Source organism: Tursiops truncatus, chromosome 16, assembly GCF_011762595.2.
Source record: "Tursiops truncatus isolate mTurTru1 chromosome 16, mTurTru1.mat.Y, whole genome shotgun sequence".
In the NCBI taxonomy this organism is placed as follows: Eukaryota; Metazoa; Chordata; class Mammalia; order Artiodactyla; family Delphinidae; genus Tursiops; species Tursiops truncatus.
The window spans coordinates 59,852,770-59,877,990 of record NC_047049.1 but is presented as its reverse complement, the minus strand read 5'-3'; the positions used below and the strand labels follow the sequence as shown (position 1 = coordinate 59,877,990).

The 25,221-nt window shown below is 37.8% G+C and overlaps 1 protein-coding gene across 21 annotated transcripts in view; it reads right to left on the bottom strand.

Moving 5' to 3' along the window:
• Positions 1-25,221, bottom strand: part of ASCC1 (activating signal cointegrator 1 complex subunit 1) — a 135,056-nt gene that overhangs the window by 55,090 nt on the left and 54,745 nt on the right. For 19 of the 21 annotated variants that reach the window (XR_012326599.1, XR_012326600.1, XR_012326598.1 and 16 more), the window contains 2 exons: positions 7,478-7,542; positions 2,001-2,178 (listed from right to left, as the gene is read on the bottom strand). The exons of the other annotated variants lie outside the window; for them this stretch is intronic. Coding sequence is in view for 15 of the 19 variants with exons in the window: in XM_073793488.1 (XP_073649589.1) it covers positions 2,001-2,178; positions 7,478-7,542 (243 nt within the window). In the remaining 4 variants the exon portion in view is untranslated. The remainder of the gene's footprint in view (positions 1-2,000; positions 2,179-7,477; positions 7,543-25,221) is intronic. 21 annotated transcript variants of the gene reach the window in all.

The following is a 25,221-nucleotide window of genomic DNA, read 5'->3' as shown; positions in this document are numbered from 1 at the left end:
TCTTATCCTCCAACAGGAGCAAAGCAGGAATTCTTCTATCTCTGAATTACAAGTTCTTACCCCATAATCTGATCCCTGGACTAATAAACCACCCCAAAAGCAGAAAAATGTATTTATCAAATGCAGATAGCTTATATCCTGCTCTTGGTTTGCCTAAGACTGCCTGATTTTTGCCTTGGCAAGAGGAATTAATAGATTATTCATTTTCTAAGTGTTAATGGAGCTTGAGCTATTTTTACATCTGATGAAGAGTTTTATAATTCTACACATCAACCCAAACTGCCTCATTTAATGAAAGTGATTTTAAGGAACAATCAACTTTAAATGTGTCAAGGAAGGCTAAGTGCAATACTTATCATCCCAGCTGCTGTAACCCATGGCGGAATCTGTCACTTTAGAAAGGCATGCAGAGACCCACAAATGATTCCAATATGCACAACCCCACCCCAAACTACAGTTGAGAATTGCTCCCCTAATAATAAGAGCTAATATTTCTTGAGGCTTACTCTGCCCCAGGCATTTCTTATGAACTTTATATACACAAACACCCTACGAGCAAAGTATTGGGCTGGCCAAAAAGTTTTTCCGTAAGATCTTACGGAAAAAACCAAATGAACTTTTTGGCCAACCCAATAGCATTATCCCCATTTTACAGATGAGGAAACTGAGGCACAGAGAAATAAAGCCACTTTCCCAAAGTAACACTGTTAGGAGGGGATGAAGTTAAAAATCAAACCCAGGTAGTCAGGCCCCAAAGCCTACACTTTTGATCAATATTACTCTGCCTCTCTAGTAATAGTTGCCCAAAGGACTCTGGAACAATGAGGCCATCACCCAGAGGCAAGGCATTATACATTTCAACAAAACTCACACAATAGTCTGATCACCAGACTAGTCCTGAAAATAAGGCAAATATCATAATTCCATGAAAAGTAGTTTTAATCCTTGTCTTTTCTGAGATACGAGCATCAAAAGCATAAGCATAACCCATAAAGAAGAAAAAAAGGACTAACTGAACTTGATCAAAGTTAAAAACTTGTGCTTCAAAAGATACATTAGGAAAGTGAGAAGACAAGCCACAGAGAAAAAATTATTTGGGAGAAAAATATTTGCAAATCATATATCTGATAAATATAAACATTTAAAAAATTTTTAAAATTCAATAATAAAATGATACACAATCCAATTCAAAAATGAGCAGAGTATCTGAATAGACATTTCACCAAAGAAGATATACTAATGGCTAATAAACATATGAAAAGGTGTTGAACATCATTAGTCTTTTAGGAAATGCAAATCAACACCAAAATGAGACATCACTTCATGCTCACTAGAATGACTGTAATCAAAAAGACAGACAATAACAAGCACTGGTGAGGATATGGAGAAACTGAACTGCTGAGTACATTGCTGGGAGGAATGGAAAATGGTGCAGCCCCTCTGGAAAACAGTTTGGCAGTTCCTCAAAAAGTTAAACGTGAATTTTCAGTACAACCCAGACGTTTCATTCCTAGGACTCTACTCAAGAGAAATGAAGATGTAGGTCCACATAAAAACTTGTAAGTGAATGTCACAGCAGTATTATTTATAAGAACCGAAAAGTGGAAGTAATCCAAATATCTATCAACTGGTGAAGGGATAAACAAAATTTAGTACAGTCATACAACGAAATACTACTAGGCAACATACACATGTAATAATATGAATAAACTACAAAAACAATAACTAAGTAAAAGAAGCCAGATGCAAAAACTACATATTATACGATTCCATTTATGTGAAATATTCAGAAGAGGCAGATCTGTAGAGACTGAAAGCCAGATGGTTGCCTGGGGTTAGGGCTGGGACTGCAAATAGGCATAAGGGACATTTCTGGAGTGACAGGAATGTTCTAGAAATACAATTAGATTATGGTTATGATTGCACAACTCCGTAAATTTACTAAAAATGATTGAACTGTACACTTGAAATGGGTGGGTTTTTTGGTATGTAAACTGTACCTCAATAAAGCTGTTAAATATAAAAATGTGTATGCCGGGCTTCCCTGGTGGCGCGGTGGTTGAGAGTCCGCCTGCCGATGCAGGGGATGCGGGTTCGAGCCCCGGTCCAGGAAGATCCCACATGCCGCAGAGTGGCTGGGCCCGTGAGTCATGGCCGCTGAGCCTGCACGTCCGGAGCCTGTGCTCCGCAACAGGAGAGGCCACAACAATGAGAGGCCCACGTACCGCAAAAAAAAAGAAAAAAAAAAAAATCTGTATGCCTTTTCTTTTTAAGAGCATCTTAGCAATCCTGAAACAAGTTTTCATCTATAACTCAACCTGCTGAGAGCTATCCTCATGGAATAGTTTACTCGACCTCTGATCAACTCTTATTTGACCTTTTGTATTTGATGACTTCCCAAAGGTCTTTCAACATATAATGTTAAAAACACCATGTACACACAGAAATCTTTGTGGATGGCAAAGCTGTTATCTCAAACCACTGAGGCAAATGTGATTTTTGTTAATAAATGATACTGGGGCAACTGGACAGCCATTTGGAAAAAGAATAAAATTATATTCATTCATTACACCACACACAAGAATAAACTCCAAATTAAAGACTGAAACGTAAAAAAACAAACTATACAAGAAAACAAAATGGGTAAATTCCTCTTTAACCTGGATGTAGAAAAAGGCTGTCAAACTAAGACTAGAAATCCAGATGCAATAAGACCAATAAATTTGATTACTTAAAAAGAGAAAACTTTTACATGGCAAAAAATATAAGCAAAGTTAAAAGACAATACACTAGAAGAAAATACTTGCAACATATATCACAGATAAAGGGTTAATATCTCTAATATAAAAAGAACTTTTAAAAATCAAAGGAAAATGACTAAAAATGCTACTGAGCAATAGACAAAAGACATAAAGAGACACTTCACAAAAATAAAAATGACTCAAACATGGGAAGAGGTACATGGTTATTACATTAAAAAAATTCCAATTCTCAGGAAATATATATTGAGGTGTGAGGGGTAAAGGGTCATGACATATGCAGTGCACTTTAAAGTAGTTCAGAAAGGATGAAAAAAGAGAAAGAGAGAATGATAAAACAAAGTAAAATATTAACAAGTGAATCTGAGTAGAGTACTATCCTTAGTCTTATAACTTTTCTGTGAGTTTAAAATTATTAGTATCCTACTGTTACTATAACAAATTACCACAAACTTAGTGGTTTAAACCAACATAAATTTATTATCTTACTATCTAGAAAAAAGAAGCTCTAGAACTTTTCTTCCCTTACCTTTTTCTTTGGGAGCCTACCACTTCAGTCAACTTGAGTTCCCTGGCCACAAAAATAGTAAATACTTGGAAACAAAACAGAGAGAACACAAAAGAGCAAGGAAAGGAACACATGGGATACCTAAAGGCAACATAAACTGAAGTCTTTGGGGGAATTGTGAGTCATAAGAGTTCAGACAGGCTTTAACTGTATTGTAGATTATATAATGCATATGAAACCCTACTGGACAGTCTTTTAATAAATGGAGAAACACCCTAAATTTTACCCTGCCTAGGAATGCCATCTACCAAGAAAAGCTTTTCTCTTACTGAACTATCTAAATTTAATGTGGAACCAAACAATCTTCAAGGCAATGGCATAGATCTCTAGAGCCACTATTTTTCTTTGCTTGGAATATATCATATTTCTACCCGCAAGCTTCTTCACTGTAATGAATACAGGCCAACAACAAATTCTTTTCTCCAGGGGTTTAATTACACTGGGCCCTGCTCCAAGTTCACCATTACTCGGAGCCAGAACTATTTTACTTTGTTAGGTTGGCCACCCAGGCTGGCGCCTGAAAATCCTAACGGTGGTGACCTTCCACCCAGCAAGCAGAAGCAAAGGGTGAAGTAACAAGAATCCCTAGGGTGGTTCTATCTAGATTGGGGGGTTGGGTTCTTTATAGCTAAGTCATATCTATGAGTCTCAGTTTCTTTATTTGTTAAATAAGACCTCATCTAAGGAAAAAATGCATGCAAAAGCTACCTCCACAGAAAGCTTATGTGCAGGCCTAAGCCCCAGTTCAGAGTTCAAAGTCGAGTTCTAACTCAGCAGTCCTAGGTGCAAGACCTTAACCCTCTCATTCAAACTGCAGCTCCATGATTTATCAGCAGTCACCACATGATCACAGTGCCTTCACTGATTTCACTTTTAATCCAGCTCTCGGGGTCCACGGGGGCAGAACTGCTGGCAGTGCTATCAGAATGAACAATTAACAAGGAATAGTGAAATCTAAAAATGTCATGCTTGGGGAAAAGGCCAGTAGAGAGAAGTATGGATTAGCCCACTTTTTTTTTCCTTAAAGCCCCAGTAAGAACTCAAACCATTCTGTCCACACAGTTGGGATATAACATAGGTACATCTGCCAGAGCTATCAGCTGGCAGAAGTGAAGCCTCTCTTCAGACTCAGATCCCAAAGGTCATGCTCCATTACATGAGAGTTAAGAAAAGAATGCCTATGAATCTGATCCAAATGTGTGGCACCCAGAACATATATAGTGTACAGCACTTGGCCTTGACAGTACGTGCTGAGAGCCAGAAACAAAAAAAATAATCCTCAAATTACATTCACAGATATCATCTTCCAGGAATTCCAGGCGTAACAAAGGTTTGGGATTTAGCTACAAAAGGCTTCTAACCTGGAATACAGAGCTTAGGGTTCTAATTCCAACTCTGCTATAAACCAGCTATGATCAGGCAAACCATCTCACTTCTTTAGACCTTGGTTTCCTTCTCTGTAAGATGAGGGAGATGGCCCAGTTTACCTCTAACTCAAAGGTCCTATAGATTTTTTACATGCTCCACGAAACCTATAAATAAGTACGAAACAGGTATTTGTGAGGGGTCTACCAATTCACTTCCTGATATTCTATGCAAAGAAAGAGAGGAAATAAGTACGGAAGTCTTCCCCTATGCTCATTATATTTTCTTTCTTTTTATGGCCAAATCCCAGACAATCACTCCTGGGTGGGTGATATATACCTACCTCATTCACATAGAAAAGTTATTCATATAAGACTGGTGAAAAGAGCATTTGGCTTTGCAACCAGATAGGCCTGGTTTCAAATTCTATTTCTGCTACCTATCCATAGTATTACTTGAGGTGAGTTACTCACTGCTCTGAAACTCAGTTTCATCATCTCTAAAACACACATTTCCTTCTCAGGGTTGTTCTGAGGCCTCTGGCACATAGTAGTATGGAATAAATACAGGCTTTCCCCCTTCTTGCTTTTTATATGACTAGGCTACACTCTAAACAAATGCCATCTTTACTCTTCCTTTTAAAGCACCCTCAAGAGCTAATTAGGCTCTGCTGAGTCATTTCTATCCTTTAAGACTGTTCACAAATGCTGACTTTGATTTGAGAGTCTCTGTATGTTATTAATCAAATAATTGTTATGCTGAATAAGCTTCAGAAAACAAGGTTTTGACTCTTCTATCTTATAAATTCTATCCAGACATACTTACGGGAAAGTGGAGAGGTTCTTAAAAACAAAGGACAAATATTCAAGGATCAGCTTTTACAGTGACCAGAAAAAATAAATGTTCTCACGCATGGTCTAAATATCCGTACCCACCTGAAAAGGAGCAAAAAGCATCTCCCCTTAACTAAAGGATACAACTCTCTTATGTTGATAAGCACAATGAATAGTTAAACATACTTTTCTAAAAACTTAACTATTCCTCTATAAGTTACTTGTAAGCACTAGCTGGCAATCCATCTACCAACCTACATTTATTCCCAAAGACAAACAATGATCACTTAAACATTAGTGATGAGTTAATGGTACACCTCCTATTCAAGTCAGATCCTCCACTCCTTCTTGATGCTACACTTACCCTCATCTCCTAAACAGTAATCCGTGCTATTATTACAAGAGCAAACACAATACCAACTATGCACCATGCTCTGCTCTAAACACCTTAAATTTATTAACTCATTTACTCTTCACATCAACACTAAAGGTAGGCACCATTATTATCCTCACTTTAGAGAGATCTCTAAAATATCTCTGGAACATATCCTCTCCTGAATATGCCACAGGCCTTTGTCTTTTTTTTTTTAATTTATTTTTGGCTGCACTGGGTCTTTGTTGCTGTGCGCGGGCTTTCTCTAGTTGTGGCGAGCGGGGGTTACTCTTTGTTGCAGTGCACGGGCTTCTCACTGAGGTGGCTTCTCTTGCTGCGGAGCATGGGCTCTAGGAGCGCAGGCTTCAGTAGCTACAGCATGTGGTCTCAGTAGTTGTGGCTCGCGGGCTCTAGAAGCACAGGCTCAGTAGTTGTGGCACATGGGCTTAGTTGCTCCGTGGCATGTGGGATCTTCCTGGACCAGAGATCGAACCCATGTCCCCTGCACTGGCAGGCAGATTCTTAACCACTGCACCACCAGGGAAGCCCTTAGTCTTTTTTTTAATAGACGGCATCAATAGTCTCTAACTGGTAGATGCCTCTCGTACCCCACTCCTTAACTCTCGATCCATCCTCCACACTGCCTTCAGAGGCAACTACAATGCTAAGTTAATCACATTAGTCCCTACTTAAAATCTTTGCCGGTTCCTGACTATAAAATACATTAAAAATCCTTAATCCACACATGACCTTTCACAACCTGGATACCATTCACCTTTCCACTCTTGACTCCTACCTCTTCCCTACCCTACTCACTTTCCAGGTTGCAGTCTTAACAAACTCCTAACTCTTCCCCGAACACAGCAGACTAGAACACCTCCATACCTTGCAAGTGCCAGTTCCTCTGCCCAGAATGCTCATCCCCCTTTGCCAGAACTCTTGTTCTTCTTTCAAGACTCAATTCAAGTGTCACCTCCCTTAATAAGCCTTTTCCAACCACTGGAGAATCTCTCCTCTGTGAACCCACTGCACTCCCTCTAATAGCACTTAACTCACAGTACTCTAACTATTTCTATAAGAACACTGTTTCCCCCCAGTAGAGTATGGGATCCATAGGGTAGAGTCCATTGTTAGCACAAAATATATAGCCTGGACAATGGTAGACATTTAAAAAATAGTGAATGAATGAATAAAAGATAAACACTTATTCACAACAATCATCTCCATCCAAATGGTACACTATATGAATCTTGTAACATCTCTTTTCTTACTTTCTCACCTAACATTAGAACTCAGGAGTTCACAACTTTTATTACAACCAAAGACAACTACAGGCACACCTTGTTTAATTGTGCTTCACTTTACTGTGCTTCGCAGATATTATGTTTTTTACAAATTGAAGTTTTGTGGCAACTCTGAGTGGAGCAAGTCTATTGCTGCCATTTTTCCAACAGCATTATTTTTAATTAAGGTATATACATTTTTTAGACATAATACTATTGCACACTTAATAGACTATAGTAAAGTGTAAACATAAATTTCATATGCACTGGGAAACCAAAAAATTCATATGTCTCACTTGATTGCAGTGGTCTGGAACCAAATGCGCAATATCTCCAAGGTATGCCTGTATCCGTCTTCATTCTAAATTAGTTCACAAGACAATTACACATGAAATTACACATGAAAAATTACACATGAAAAATCCTAAATTATTAGGATCCTAAAAATCCTAAAAATTACACATGAAACATCTTAAATTATCCACTAAAGCTTTTATATATAAATTTTCTTCTTCAGTGAATAATACTAAATGGAAAAAACTAATCCTAACTTGGGGAGAGGGGATGGACCCCAAATCCATTAGCCATTTCTGCCCAGTGTCAGCCTTCACACCACAGTATGAGCAGAATGATGTAGTTTTTGTTCTATAACCTGTTCAGGTTCTCCAGGCAGCCTGAGAAATCCCCTGTTGCTTCAGACAGATCTACAAAGCCTTCAGAATGCTCCACCAAACACAGTTTTGAATTACTATTTTTCATTACTGATGTGCTTTTCTACTGGACCCTGCTGTGAGATAAATTGGAATTATATTAGCATTACTAGCTATAGATAGATTGAGAGATATACAGGGTTTTAACATACTTCTTGAACTTACAGACAGTGAGACATCTTTGAATCTTAATGCAAGAGAGGAAAGAGTGAAAAACTAAGGTGCAGTTCATCTGCAGATCACATAGATGAAAAACACCTTGCTGGTGTCTGTGAGCAGCTAAATCCTACATTAAATACTCAGGCTTAGGGAGCTGAAGCACAAGGATGATGATGATGATGTCTGTAGTCAAACATTTCTTATATAATTGATCAGCACAAAGAAAAGTGATTTCAGGAAATGTTATTCTAAAAGGTAAATCCAGGGTTCCCTTAGAGAGTCAAGGATGAGGTCAAGGACAAGCATGCTACCAAATAAAGAGAGAAAAGGGGCCCACTATTTTAAGGGAAGAAAAGAGTTCAAGGAAGGGTGAGGGAAGGATAGGATGAGAGCCGGGAGTAGAAAAATCAGCTGTATCAAAAATGTGACTCTCACAACAATGTTTTAAAATGAACATTAATGCTACAGTAGGCAGAATTCTAAGAATGACCCTCAAAGACCCTTAACCTCATATAATCCCCTCTCCTTTGACTGTGGGTGGAACCTGTGAATGTGATATCACGGCTGTGATTATACTCAGTTATACGGCACAGCTGACCTTAATCAGGCAGATTATCCCAGTAAGCCTGACCTATACACATGAGCTCTTTAAAAAGCAGAGTTTTCTCTGGCTGGTGGCAAAGTCAGAGACTCAAAGCACAAGCAGGATTTGACAGAAGTGAGAAGGGCCCCATGTCAAGGAAACAGGGACTTCAGACCTACAGCCACAAGGAACTGAATTCTGCCAACAATGTGAATGAACTTGGAAGTGGATTCTCCTCCAGGGCCTCCAGATAAGAGACCGGTCTGGCCAATACCTTGATTTTGGCCTTGTGAGACCCAAAGCAGAGAACCCTCTCGAGGCCACCAGGTCTTCTAATCTACAGAGCTACTACAATACTGTGAGATGATAAATGCGTGTTGTTTTAAGCTGCTAAGATTGTGGTAATTTATTACACAGCAACAGAAAACTAATATAGAGTAGGGTATAAATGTAATCTAATAAATTCCTTTTCCAATATTACTTTTCACCTCAGAGATCCCAAAAGCACTTCTTTTATTTGAGATAAGCTGCAAAAGACGATAAATTTACCTTCTCAAAGAAAGAAAAAAAAATTAATATTATTAATGAATTTTTAAAAGATAAAGAATCTCACCTCCTTCAGTCCTAATACAGGAGTGAAGATGGATATCCCTAATGAACGAAAGTCCCTCTTAAATAATATCATATCCACATGATATCTTTTAACTATTAGGGAACAGAATATGATTTGGAGTTGAAACACCCAAGCACAACTGGGAAGGCTCTGCTGCTGTTTTTTGAATGCTCAAATACTGTACAAATTACTACCTAATTTTACTCAAGGCTAGTCCCAAGGAAAATACCTGCTGAAAGATTGGTACAAGTGGTTAACAGACAAGCAACCATCAAAAGATCTTCAATTTAAACAGTTATTTTTTGGTAGGGTTGTTTTTTGGGGGTTTTTTTGGGCCATGCCATGCAGCATGTGGGATCCTAGTTCCTCAATCAAGCACTGAAACTGTGCCCCCTGCACTGGCAGTGCCGAGTCTTAACCAGGAAAGTCCCTAAACAGTCTGGTTTTTTTCTTTCTGTTCAAATAATTTCCCACAGTGACTCCTAGGACTAATTTCAGCTATTTGTTCTATTGGATTGTATAAATTACAGCCATTACTAGGTCCTACACAACTTTGTATCATCTATCTGACTTAGCATGGTGGCAACCACTAGCTGTGGTACCCTGTCGTACCTTGGGAAAATTATCCTCTCTAAACTTCACTTTCTTAATCAGTAAAATGGAAAATCAGTATCTACCTCATAGGGATGGACAGAAGATTAAACAAAATAAGCATAGGAGGCACTTAGAACACTGTCTAGCACAACACAACAGCTATTTTTTATCAGATCAAGGTCAATTAAGTAAATAAAAATAATGGTAAACTCAGCCTTGTTTACAATATTACAAATTATTATAAGAAAACATGTATGGATAGCAGCATTATTCATAAAAGCCCAAAGTAGAAACAACCCAAACATTCATCAAGTGATGAATGCATAAACAAAATGTGGTAGAGCCATACAATGGAATATTACTTGGCCATAAAAAGAAAATGAAGTAGCGTTACATGATAAAACATGGATAAACCTTAAAAACATTGTAAGTGAAAGATGCCCAGAGACAAAAGGCCACATATTGTATGATTCCATTTTATGGAATATTCAGAATAGGCAAACTAACAGAGACAGAAAGTAAATTAGTGGTTGTTAGGGGCTGGGAAAAGGGGGCAATAGGAACTGACAGCTTAATGAGTATGAGCTATCTTTTACGGGGTGATGGAAATATTCTAGAATCAGATGGTGGCAATGGTTGCATAATGTAGTGAATATACTAAAAACCACCGAACTGTGCACCTATGTTATATGAATTATATCCTAATTTTAAAATGTATGTCTCCTTTTGCCCATGAAGAATTAACTCCTACAGGACTTGCCTCCTGCCATCAATAACTAGAAAACTAGGGCTTCCCTGGTGGCACAGTGGTTGAGAGTCTGCCTGCCGATGGAGGGGACACGGGTTCGTGCCCTAGTCCAGGAAGATCCCACATGCCGCGGAGCGGCTTGGCCCATGAGCCATGGCCGCTGAGCCTGTGCGTCTGGAGCCTGTGCTCCGCAACGGGAGAGGCCACAACAGTGAGAGGCCCACGTACCGCAAAGAAAAAAAAAAACACTAGAAAACTAGATAAAACACATAAAACAAATGTTTTCAGACACTGGATAACAGATGGTGCTAGACAGACTGAGTGAGCCCCATCTTGGCTTTCTGAATGGAAACAATTTCCACATAGGGCACAGAGTGGGGAACCCAAACAGAGCCCAATGATCCCAATGAACTGAGGGGACAATTCAATTCAATTCTGGAATTTGGTGATGCAAAGGCAAATAAAATTTGCAGGACCAAGCACTGAAGAGGAGGAAGCCAAAAAAAAAGGACTCCAGAAATCAGCATAAAACTCTCTTTGAGACTTTGGCTGAAGGACAATCTGCACATGCACAGGGTGAAATCCACAAGACCAGATGAAAAACAACTACTGGGGGAGCTGCAATACCCAAAGCTCAAACAGCATGCTAACATTCAAGTTCCCACCAGCCAGAGTAGAGACACCACGCTTGAATACACAGAGCACTGAAGAGAGATTCCAGTAGGGACACACCTTAGGAGTGAAGCTAAACTAGCCGTAGAGAAAGGAATACTCCACATCTGCCCTTAAAAGGTTTAAATACAAGCTTTGGAACGATTATGCTGATCCACAAGTAGCTATTTTCCAGAACCAAGGTTCAGACTCTCTAAAGAGAAAAAACAAGATTTGCTCTCAACGGAGTAAATTCACAATGTTCACCACCCAATAAAAATTTAACAGATACACAAGAAGCAGAAAAATGTGACCCCATAAGCAGGTAAAAAATCCATCAATAGAGGGCAGACAGCAGAAGCAAGAAGAACTACAATCCTGCAGCCTGTGGAATAAAAACCACATTCACAAAAAGATAGACAAGACAAAAAGGCAGAGGGCTATGTACCAGATGAAGGAACAAGATAAAACCCCAGAAAAACAACTAAATGAAGTGGAGATAGGCAACCTTCCAGAAAAAGAATTCAGAATAATGATAGTGAAGATGATCCAGGACCTCTGAAAAAGAATGGAGGCAAAGATCGAGAAGATGCAAGAAATGTTTAACAAAGACCTAGAAGAATTAAAGAACAAACAAACAGAGATGAACAATACAATAACTGAAATGAAAACTACACTAGAAGGAATCAATAGCAGAATAACTGAGGCAGAAGAATGGATAAGTGACCTGGAAGACAGAATGGTGGAATTCACTGCTGTGGAACAGACTAAAGAAAAAAGAATGAAAAGAAATGAAGACAGCCTAAGAGACCTCTGGGACAACATTAAACGCAACAACATTCGCATTATAAGGGTCCCAGAAGGAGAAGAGAAAGAGAAAGGACCAGAGAAAATATTTGAAGAGATTATAGTTGAAAACTTCCCGGACTTGGGAGATGAAATAGCCACCCAAGTCCAGGAAGCACAGCGAGTCCCATACAGGATAAACCCAAGAAGAAGCACAACGAGACACACAGTAATCAAATTGGAAAAAATTAAAGACAAAAATTATTGAAAGCAGCAAGGGAAAAACGACAAATAACATACAAAGGAACTCCCATAAGGTTAACAGCTGATTTCTCAGCAGAAACTCTACAAGCCAGAAGGGAGTGGCATGATATACTTAAAGTGATGAAAGGGAAGAACCTACAACCAAGATTACTCTACCCAGCAAGGATCTCATTCAGACTTGATGGAGAAATTAAAACCTTTACAGACAAGCAAAAGCTGACAGAGTTCACCACCAGCAAACCAGCTTTACAACAAATGCTAAAGGATCTTCTCTAGTCAAGAAACACATGAGAAGGAAAAGACCTACAATAACAAACCCAAAACAATTAAGAAAATGGTCATAGGAACATACATATCGATAATTACCTTAAACGTAAATGAATTGAATGCTCCCACCAAAAGATACAGGCTTGCTGAATGGATATAAAAACAAGATCCATATATATGCTGTCTACAAGAGACCCACTTCAGACCTAGGGACACATACCAACTGAAAGTGAGGGGATGGAAAAAGATATTCCATGCAAATGGAAATCAAAAGAAAGCTGGAGCAGCAATACTCATATCAGATAAAATAGACTTTAAAATAAAGAATGTTACAAGAGACAAGGACGGACACTACATAATGATCAAGGGATCAATCCAAGAAGAAGATATAACAATTATAAATATATATGCACCCAACATAGGAGCACCTCAATACATAAGGCAACTGCTGACAGCTCTAAAAGAGAAAATCGACAGTAACACAATAATAGTGGGGGACTTTAATACCTCACTTACACCAATGGACAGATCATCCAAAATGAAAACAAATAAGGAACAGAAGCTTTAAATGACACAATAGACCAGATAGATTTAATTGATATTTATAGGACATTCCATCCCAAAACAACAGATTACACTTTCTTCTCAAGTGCACACAGAACATACTCAGGATAGATCACATCTTGGGTCACAAATCAAGCCTCAGTAAATTTAAGAAAATTGAAATCATATCAATCATCTTTTCTGACCACAGCGCTATGAGATTAGAAATGAATTACAGGGAAAAAAACGTAAAAAACACAAACACATGGAAGCTAAACAATAAGTTACTAAATAACCAATAGATCACTGAAGAAATCAAAGAGGAAATCAGAAAAACCTAGAGACAAATGATAATGAAAATACGACGATCCAAAACCTTCGGGATGCAGCAAAAGCAGTTCTAAGAGGGAAGTTTATAGCTATACAAGCCTACCTCAAGAAACAAGACAAATCTCAAATAAACCATCTAACCTTACACCTAAAGGAACTAGAGAAAGAAGAACAAACAAAACCCAAAGTTAGCAGAAGGAAAGAAATCATAAAGATCAAATCAGAAATAAATGAAATAGAAACAAAACAATAGGAAAGGTCAATAAAACTAAAATCTGGTTCTTTGAGAAGATAAAAAAATTGATAAAACATTAGCCAGACTCATCAAGAAAAAGAGGGAGAGGACTCAATAAAATTAGAAAGGAAAAAGGAGAAGTTACAACAGAAACCGCAGAAATACAAAGCATCCTAAGAGACTACTACAAGCAACTCTATGCCAATAAAATGGACAACCTGCAAGAAATGGACAAATTCTTAGAAAGGTATAAACTTCCAAGACTGAACCAGGAAGAAACAGAAAATATGAACAGACCAATCACAAGTAATGAAATTGAAACTGTTATTAAAAATCTTCCAACAAACATAAGGCCAGGACCAGATGGCTTCACAGGTGAATTCTATCAAACATTTAGAGAGCTAACACCCATCCTTCTCAAACTCTTCCAAAAAATTGCAGAGGCAGGAACACTCCCAAACTCATTGTATGAGACCACCATCACCCTGATACCAAAACCAGACAAAGATACTACAAAAAAAGAAAATTACAGACCAATATCACTGATGAATATAGACGCAAAAGTCCTCAACAAAATACTAGCAAACAGAATCCAACAACACATTAAAAGGATCATACACCATGATCAAGTGGGATTTATCCCAGGGATGCAAGGATTCTTCAATATATGCAAATCAATCAATGTGATACACCATATTAACAAATTGAAGAATAAAAATCATATGATCATCTCATTAGATGCAGAAAAAGCTTCTGACAAAATTCAATACCCATTTATGATAAAGACTCCCCAGAAAATGGGCATAGAGGGAAACTACCTCAACATAATAAAGGCCATAGAAGACAAACCCACAGCAAACATCATTCTCAATGGTGAAAAACTGAAAGCATTTCCTCTAAGATCAGGAACAAGACAAGGATGTCCACTCTCACCACTATTATTCAACATAGTTTTGGAAGTCCTAGCCACAGCAATCAGAGAAGAAAAAGAAATAAAAGGAATACAAATTGGAAAAGAAGAAGTAAAACTGTCACTGTTTGCAGATGACATGATACTATACATAGAGAATCCCATAAATGCCACCAGAAAACTACTAGAGCTAATCAATGAATCTGAAAAAGTTACAGGATACAAAATTAATGCACAGAAATCTCTTGCATTCCTATACACTAATGATGAAAAGTCTGAAAGAGAAATCAACACTCCCATTTACCATTGCAACAAAAAGAATAAAATACCTAGGAATAAACCTACCTAGGGAGACAAAAGACCTGTACACAGAAAACTATAAGACAATGATGAAAGAAATTAAAGATGATACCAACAGATGGAGAGATATACTATGTTCTTGGATTGGAAGAATCAGTATTGTGAAAATGACTATACTACCCAAAGCAATCTACAGATTCAACGCAATCCCTATCAAATTACCAATGGCAATTTTTATGGAACTAGAACAAAAAATCTTAAAATTTGTATGGAGACACAAAAGATCCCGAATAGCCAAAGCAGTCTTGAGGGAAAAAAATGGAGCTGGAGGAATCAGACTCCCTGACTTCAGACTATACTACAAAGCTACAGTAATCAAGACAATATGGTACTGGCACAAAAACAGAAACAAAGATCAATGGAACAAGATAGAACGCCCAGAGATAAACCCACGCACATATGGTCAACTAATCTATGACAAAGGAGGCAAGAATATACAATGGAGAAAAGACAGTCTCTTCAATAAGTGGTGCTGGAAAACTGTACAGCTACATATGTAAAAATGAAATTAGAACACTCCCTAACACCATACACAAAAATAAACTCAAAATTGATTAGAGACCTAAATGTAAGCCCAGACACTATAAAACTCTTAGAGGAAAACATAGGAAGAACACTCTTTGACATAAATCACAGCAAGATCCTTTTTGATCCACCTCCTAGAGTAATGGAAATAAAAACAAAAATAAACAAATGGGACCTAATGAAACTTCAAAGCTTTTGCACAGCAAAGGAAACCATAAACAAGACAAAAAGACAACCCTCAGAATGGTACAAAATATTTGCAAATGAATCAACGGACAAAGGATTAATCTCCAAAATATATAAACAGCTCATGCAGCTCAATATTAAAGAAACAAACAACCCAATCCAAAAATGGGCAGAAGACCTAAATAGACATTTCTCCAAAGAAGACATACACATGGCCAAGAAACACATGAAAAGCTGCTCAACATCACTAATTATTATAGAAATGCAAATCAAAACTACAATGAGGTATCACCTCACACCAGTTAGAATGGGCATCATCAGAAAATCTACAAACAACAAATGCTGGAGAGGGTGTGGAGAAAAGGGAACCCTCTTGCACTGTTGGTGGGAATGTAAATTGATATAGCCACTAATGGAGAACAGTATGGAGGTTCCTTAAAAAACTAAAAATAGAATTACCATATGATACAGCAATCCCACTGTTGGGAATATACCCAGAGAAAACCATAATTCAAAAAGACACATGCACCCCAATGTTCACTGCAGCACTATTTACAATAGCCAGGTCATAGAAGCAACCTAAATGCCCAGCGACAGACGAGTGGATAAAGAAGATGCAGTACATATATACAATGGAATATTTCTCAGCCATAAAAAGGAACAAAACTGAGCCATTTGTTGAGATGTGGATGGATCTAGAGACTGTCATACAGAGTAAAGTTAGTCAGAAAGAGAAAAACAAATATCGTACATTAATGCATGTATGTGGAACCTAGAAAAATGGTACAGATGAACCAGTTTGCAGGGCAGAAGTTGAGACACAGATGTAGAGAACAAACGTATGGACACCAAGGGGGGAAAGCCGCAGGGGAGGTGGGGATGGTGGTGTGCTAAACTGGGCGATTGGGATTGACATGTGTACACTGATGTGTATAAAACTGATGACTAGGGCTTCCCTGGTGGCGCAGTGGTTAAGAGTCCGCCTGCCAATGCAGGGGACACGGGTTCGTGCCCCTGTCCGGGAAGATCCCACGTGCCGGGGAACGCCTGGGCCCGTGAGCCATGGCCACTGAGCCTGCGCGTCCGAAGCCTGTGCTCCACAACGGGAGAGGCCACAACAGTGTGAGGCCCGCGTACCGCAAAAAAAAAAAACAAAAAACTGATGACTAATAAGAACCTGCTGTATAAAAAAATATATAAAATAAAATTCAAAAAAAAACTAATACTAAACTTGCTTTGGGTTATTTGTATGGAAATATGTTAATATAAATGTTTCAGACATCACATGGCAAAAAATAATCCATCAACAGATATAGATCTAGAATGCTATAATATTATACTAATGGATTAGCAGATAATGACTTTAAATAGCTATTATTTATAAGCTTAACTATTTTAAGGAAAACGTGAGGATACTGAAGAGGAAAAAGGACCATATCAAAAAGAAACAAATGGAACTTCAAGAGATTAAAAAAATAAGCGGAAAAATGAAAATTCCATTTGATGGGATTAACAACAGATTAGACGCTTCAGAAAAAAACAGTGAATTTGAATACGCAGCCACAGAAACTATCCAAATTGAAGCAGAGTGAGGAAAAAAAAAGTCTGGAAAGCAAATGAACAGAGCTTCAGTAATCTGTACACCAACATCAATTAGTCTAATACAGGTGAAATTAGAGTTACAGAGATGAGGAAAAGGGAAGAAAAAAGATATTTGAGAAAATAATGCCTTAAAATTATACAAACTTGGAGCAACATTAGCAAGATGGCACACTAAGGAGATCCAGGCCCTTATTCCCCGACAGAAACAGCAAATAAACAATAACATACAGACCAAAGCAGCTTTGGGAAAACTCCAGAAACCAATTAAAAATCAGCAACAACCAAGCAAATGCCTAACCAAAGGAAAGCTGCACTCAAAATGGTAGGAAATTTCATCTATCCTTTGCCCTACACCCCTTCCCTAGGACATTACAGCAGGTCAGAAGGAAGCCACACAACTCCTGCTCCTCCATCAGGGCAGAAGGAAGAGTGAAAGTTGTTTGCAATGTTCTGGCTTGTTAGGAGGCTGCCTGAGGAACTGGTTTCTGTCTTGCCTAACTTGGAGTGCAGTTTGGAACAGTGGTATAATCTGGTTATCAGGTTGGAGGCCACTATAAGAAATGTTAATTACCTGCAGAGGGAGAGAAGGAACTACAGGAGACAGCAGATCTTCAGGTGCCTGGGGACAAGAGATTACAGGCAGAGGAATACAAGAGAACAACTAAAGCTCTAAGAGGAAGCACTGGGGTGAGACCTTAGAGAAATTAAGGCATTTAAAAGCAGCCGTGTGTGTGTGTGTGTGTGTGTGTGTGTGTGTGTGTGTGTGTGTGTGTGTGTCTGTGTGTGTGTGTGTGTGTGTACACACACACACACACACACACAGACACACACACACATACAGGAGAACTGGAACAAAAGCACAAATACAGGCCAATGAAGATGCATCCTCAGAAAAGGTTTGAGAGGACCCTGAAATAAACCTGAGACAATTTAAGCACCAAAAAGAGAAAAAAATATAATTTATGAAATCACACGAATAACAAATAAATTTAAAAGTAAGGGGAGGGGCTTCCCTGGTGGCACAGTGGTTAAGAATCCACCTGCCAGTGCAGAGGACATAGGTTAGAGCCCTAGTCCAGGAAGATCCCACATGCCACGGAGCAACTAAGCCCGTGTGCCGCGACTACTGAGCCTGTGCTCTAGAGCCCGTGCTCTGTAACAAGAGAAGCCACTTCAATGAGAAGAAGCCTGTGAACCGCAAGGAACAGCAGCCCCTGCTCGCTGCAACCAGAGAAAGACCATGCGCAGCAACAAAGACCCAACGCAGCCAAAAATAAAATAAATAAATTTATAAAAAATAAAAAGAGATTTTTAAAAAAAAAATAAAAGTAAGGGGAGAAGGAAGGTCCCCTGCTTACAAAAGAATGTAGAAAGCTGAATACTAAATGTAGAGCAAGCGCTAGAAACATTTTGCAACCATCATGGTGAAGATCAGATAAGGAGCTTCCCTGGTGGCACAGTGGCTGAGAATCCGCCTGCCAATGCAGGAGACACAGGTTCGAGCACTGGTCCAGGAAGATCCCACATGCCGCAGAGCAGCTAAGCCCATGTGCCACAACTACTGAGCCTGCACTCTAGAGCCTGCGAGGCACCACTACTGAGCCTGCGTGCCACAACTACTGAAGTCCATGAGCCTAGAGCCCATGCTCCACAACAAGAGAAGTCACTGCAATGAGAAGCCCGTGCACCACAACGAAGAGTTGCCCCCACTCACCGCAACTAGAGAAAAGCCCACGTGCAGCAACGAAGACCCAATGCAGCCAAAAATAAATAAATAAATTAATTAACGAATTAATTTTTAAAAAATCAGGTAAGAATCACCAGTGGATGCTAAGCCTGGGGAATTTTTTTTTTTTAATTCCAGAGGTTCCAAAAAGCAAAACTTGTATTTGCCACATACTGGCAACTATTTTCATAGCATTTGCACTGTACTAGATATTATAAGTAAGCTAGAGATGATTTAAAGTATACAAGAGGGACTTCCCTGGTGGCGCAGTGGTTGAGAGTCCGCCTGCCAATGCAGGGGACACGGGTTCGAGCCCTGGTCTGGGAAGATCCCACATGCCACGGAGCAACTAGGCCCGTGAGCCACAACTACTAAGCCTGCGCGTCTGGAGCCTGTGCTCCGCAACAAGAGAGGCCACGATAGTGAGAGGCCCGTGCACCGCGATGAAGAGTGGCCTCCGCTTGCCACAACTAGAGAAAGCCCTTGCACAGAAACGAAGACCCAACACAGCCATAAATAAATAAATAAATAAATTAATTAATTAATTAATAAAAGTATACAAGAGGATGTGCGTAGGTTATATGCAAATACTATGCCATTTTATATGTGACTTGACCATCTGTGGATTTTGGTATCCACAGGGGATCCTGGAACCACCACCTACAGATACCAAGACACAACTATATTTGCATGTTCTTAGAGTATCTCCCTGCAGACTGCTTATTAGTTGCAAGGAAGATATAAAATACAGTTATTATACTTAGAAGCAATTTGGGCAATATCTTGACTAGATGTAACATCACGTACGAAAAACAGATGAATGCTGTATGTCCCCAGGTGTGATATCCTCAGAAGGACACAACATCACCTATGCAGTACTCTAACTGAGAAAACATAATATCAACTTAAACATGAGGACACATAAGACAAATGCAAAAAAAGAACGCTCTGTTGTTTAAAAAAGGTTGGAAGGGATGCATTCTTCAAATATGTCAATAACATAAAAGTCAGAACGGCTATGAAATATTCCACATAAAAGAGGTTAAAGGGGACTTCCCTGGTGGCGCAGTGGTTGAGAGTCCGCCTGCCGATGCAGGGGACACGGGTTCATGCCCCAGTCCGGGAAGATCCCACATGTCGCGGAGTGGCTGGGCCCGTGAGCCATGGCCACTGAGCCTGCGCGTCCAGAGCCTGTGCTCCGCAACGTGAGACGCCACAACAGTGAGAGGCCCGCGTACCACAAAAAAAAAAAGAAGAGGTTAAAGGGACATAAAAATTAAATGCAATTCCTGACCTTACCCTGGAACTTGTATTGGAAATATTATAAAGGACATTATTAGATAATACAGCACTACTGCATATGAGTATTCCTCATATTATTTTTTATACTTTTTATAAATTTGAAAACATTTCCAATAAAAAAGGTAGCCAAACATATTACACACAGAAGAACAAAGAATTACAATAGATTTCTTATCAGAAACTGTACAAGCCATAAGACAACAGAATAATGTCTTTATGGTGTTGAAAGAAAAAACTATCAACTTAGAATCCTATAACCAGTTAAAATTATCTTTCAAAAAAGAAGATGAATTAAAGATCTTTTTCAGACAAAAGCTGAGAGAAACTGTATCCAGCATCAGCAAACTTGAACTGTAAGAAATCTTACAGAAAGCTGTTTATATATAGAAGCAAGATTAATGACAATTAAAGAAAGGACAGGAGGGAGGAAATAGATGATACATTGTGAGGTTCTTAAATTATATGTAAAGTGGTGTAATATTATTTGAAGGTGATGGATTAAATACATATTGTAAACCTAACAGCATTTACTTAAAAAATAAAACAAACAGGTGTAGCTAAGAAGCCAACAGCGTCAAAAATATGAAATTTCAAAAAACCCTAAATCTAAAAAATGATAGGAAAAAACAAAGGAAAGATAGGACAAAAAATATCACAAAATAGTAGATTTAAACCCACCTATACCTATAGTTACATTAAAAGTAAACAATCTAGTCATTCCAGTTAAAAGGAAGAGTTGACAGACCAGATTTTTTAAAATTCAACTATATGCTGTCTTTAAGAAACGTATTTAGAATACAAAGATAAAAATATGCTAAAAGAATAAAAATATATATATAATGAAAAATACTAATCAAAAGAAAGCTGGAATGGCTACATTAATATCTAAAAAACTAGACCTCAGAACAAGAAATCTTGTCAGGGATAAAGAGGGATGTTTCATAACTATAAAGGAACTGATTTTCCAAGAAGATATGAAAAAAAATGACAGAACTGAAAGGAGGAATAGATGAACTGAAAGGAGGAATAGATGAATCCACAATTACAGTTGGATATTTCAACAGTCCTCTCTCAGTAATTAACAGAACAAGTAGACAGAAAATCAATATGGATATAGATGACAATGATCACTAACACTCAGACAGCACATATAACATTTATAGATCAACCAAAAAACATCAGAATGTACATCCTTTTAAATATACACAGAACATTTACCAAGATAGATAATATTCTGTAACAGAAAACAGGTACAAATTCATTTAAAAGAATTGGAATCATACAGAATCTGTTATCTGACGAAGAGAATTAAGTTAGAAATCAGTAATGGAAAGATATCTGTAACAGTAACAAAAAAATCCCCAAAAGGAGAAAACTAAACAACAAACTTCTAAATAACATGGGTGAAATAAGAAATCACAAGACTTAAAACCACATATGAATCGACAATGATCTCAAAAATGTTTACTTAAAATACCTAAAACACTAAAATACTAAGAAAGGTCTCAAATCAATGATTTAAGTTTCTACATTAAGAAGCCAAAAAACCAAGAGCAAATTAAACCCAAAGCTAAGCAGAAGAAATGCAACAAAAAAGATAAAAGCAGAAATCAATGAAACAGAAATGGACAAACAATAGAGAAAAATCAATGGAACCAAAAGCTTTTTTTTTTTTTTTAAAGACCAATACAATTGATAAACCTCTAGCCAGACAGATCAGGAATAAGAGAGTAGACACAAATTACCAATATCATCAATGAAAGAGGGAATATCGCTTCAGGGCTTACAGACATGAAAAGGATAATAAAATATTATGAACACCTTTATTCTAATAAAATTCAAAAACTTTAGATGAAATGGACAAATTCAAAGATACAAACTACAAAAACACACTCAAGAAGTAAATAACCTGGATAGTTCTAACGACTAAATAAATTTAATTCAAAATTTAATTTAAAAACTTCTCAGAAAACTAAAGATCTAGATGGCTTCACTGGTGAATTCCATTAAACATTTAAGAAAAAATGATACCTACACAAACTTACACAAACTCAGAAAATAAGAAGGGAACCCTTCCCAACTCACTTTACTCATTTGGTATTGAATCATATGGTCAGTATTACCCTGATATCAAAACCAGATGAAGACTAAGAAAATGATATAAATGAACTTATTTACAAAACAGAAATAGACTCAGACATAGAAAACATACATGTTTACCAGAGGGGATAGCAAGGGGTGGGGGAAGTGTGTGTGATAAATTAGCAGTTTGGGATTAACATATACACACTACTATGTATGAAATAAACAACAAGGACCTACTGTATACTACAGGGAACTATATTCAATGTCTCGTAATAACCAATAATGGAAAAGAATCTGAAAAAGCATACACACATAACTGTACACCTTGAATCACTCTGCTGTACACCTGAAGCTAACACACACACACACACACACACACAAGAAAAAAAAAGATGAAGACGTCACAAGAAAACTAAAACCAATACTTCTCATGAACACAGATATTAAACTCCTTAATAATTAAGTTCTAGTAAATCAAATCCAACAATATATAAAAATGATAATACATCAAGACCAAGTGAGGGACTTCCCTGGTGGTCCAGTGGTTAAGAATCTGCCTTCCAATGCAGGGGACGTGGGTTTGATCCCTCATCAGGGAACTAAGGCCCTCATGTTGCAACTACTGAGCCCTCGCACCAACTAGAAAGCAGCCTGAGTGCCACAACTGCGCACCGCAATGAAAGATCCCACGTGCTGCAACTAAGACCCGAAGCAGCCGAAAATAAATAAATATATTTTTTAAAAAAGACCAAGTGAGGTTATCTAAGGAGCAAGATTAGTTTTAACATTACAAAATCAATTATGTAATAATTGATTGAATAATTCAATTATGTAATAATTGAAATAATTATTATGTAATAATTCAATTATGTAATAATTGATATGAATAATTTCCTTCATAGTGTAAATCCTTCATATTTACACTATGAAGAAAAAATATATAAATCTCATAAATATTAAAAAAAGATTAACAGGGCTTCCCTGGTGGCGCAGTGGTTGGGAGTCCGCCTGCCGATGCAGGGGACACGGGTTCGCGCCCCGGTCCGGGAAGATCCCACATGCCGCAGAGCGGCTGGGCCCGTGAGCCATGGCCATTGGGCTTGCGTGTCCGGAGCCTGTGCTCCACAATGGGAGAGGCCACAGCAGTGAGAGGCCCACGTACCGCAAAAACAAACAAACAAAAAAAGATTAACAAAGTTTAATACCCAGTTGCGATTTTTTTTAATTCTCAGCAAACTAGGAACAGAATGGAATTTCCTCAACCAGCTAAAGGGCATCGGTAAAAAATCTACAGCTTACATTAAACTTAATGATAAAAGATTGAATACTTTCCCCCTACGATGATCAAGAACAAAGGAAAGAATGTCCCCTCTCACCACTTCTATTCAACACTATATTGGAGGTCCTAGCCATACTAAGTGAAGTAAGTCAGAAAGAGAAAGACAAATATCATATGGTATCACCTACATATGGAATCTAAAATGTGATGCAAATTAACTTATTTATAAAACAAACTCACAGACACAGAAAACAAATTTATGATTACCAAAGGGAAAAGGTGATTGGGGAGAAATAAATTAGGAGTTTGGGATTAGCATATACAAACTACTATATACAAAATAAATAAACAAAAAGGTCCTACTGTATAGCACAGGGAACTATATTCAATATCCTGTAATAAACCATAATGGAAAAGAATATGAAAAAGAATATGTATATGTATGTATAAATGAATCACATTGCTGTACACCAGAAACTAACAAAACATTGTAAATCAACAATACTTCAATTAAAAAAAATAAAAAAGACACCACCAAACGCTGGCAAGAATGTGGAACAACCTAAACTCTCATATATCATTTGTGGTAGGAAGAGGCACCACCACGTTGGGAATAGTTCTAAGTTTTCTATAAAACTAAACCTATATCTGCACTTGATCCAACAATTATACTCCTAAGTACTTGCCCAAGAGGAATAAAAACATATACTTAACACAAAGATTTTTGTACAAATGATTAAAATAGCTTCATTTATAAGAGCCAAAGACTAGAAACCACCCAAATAGTTGAATGGATAAACAGATTTTGGTACATTCATGCAAAGGAATATACTTAGCAATAAAAAGAAATGAACTACTGTAACACACACCAACATGAATGATGCTCAAAAATGTTATGCTGAACAAAAAAAAAGCCACACAAAACACTATATACTGGGGACTTCCCTGGTGGTCCAGTGGTTAAGACTCTGTGCTTCCAATGCAAGGCGCGTGGGTTTGATCCCTGGTTGGGGAACTAAGATACTACATGCTGCACAGTGCGACCAAAGAATTAAAAAAAAAAAAGACTATATACTGCATAATTGCATTTATATGAAATTCTAACAAAGGGAAATCCAGTAGTAACAGACAGCAGATAAGTGGTTGCCTGGAATCACTAGTAGGAGATGAGATAGCAGGAAGTGGCTGCAAAGAGGTAGTGTAAGGGAACTTTTGGGGTGATGGAAATGTTCTACATCTTGTTTTTGATGATTGTTGCACTGCTGTACATGTCTGTCAAAATTCATCAAAGCATACTCTTAAAATGGGTGCATTATATTGTTTGTAAGTTGTAACTCAAAAAGGCAGATTTTTAAAATAAAATGGAAAAAACTATCAAAAATTTTTAAGTTTACATTCCCTTAACCCATGTATTCCAGTTCTAAGAAATTATCCCAAAATGTACCTCAAAGAAACCATCAGCCAAGAACACAAAGATGCATTTACAAAAATGTTCTTTATAGCATTATTTAATAGAAATAATTTCTTTCAATGGTCCATCAATAGGGTATTAATTAAATAAGTTAGGGTACATTCATAGACT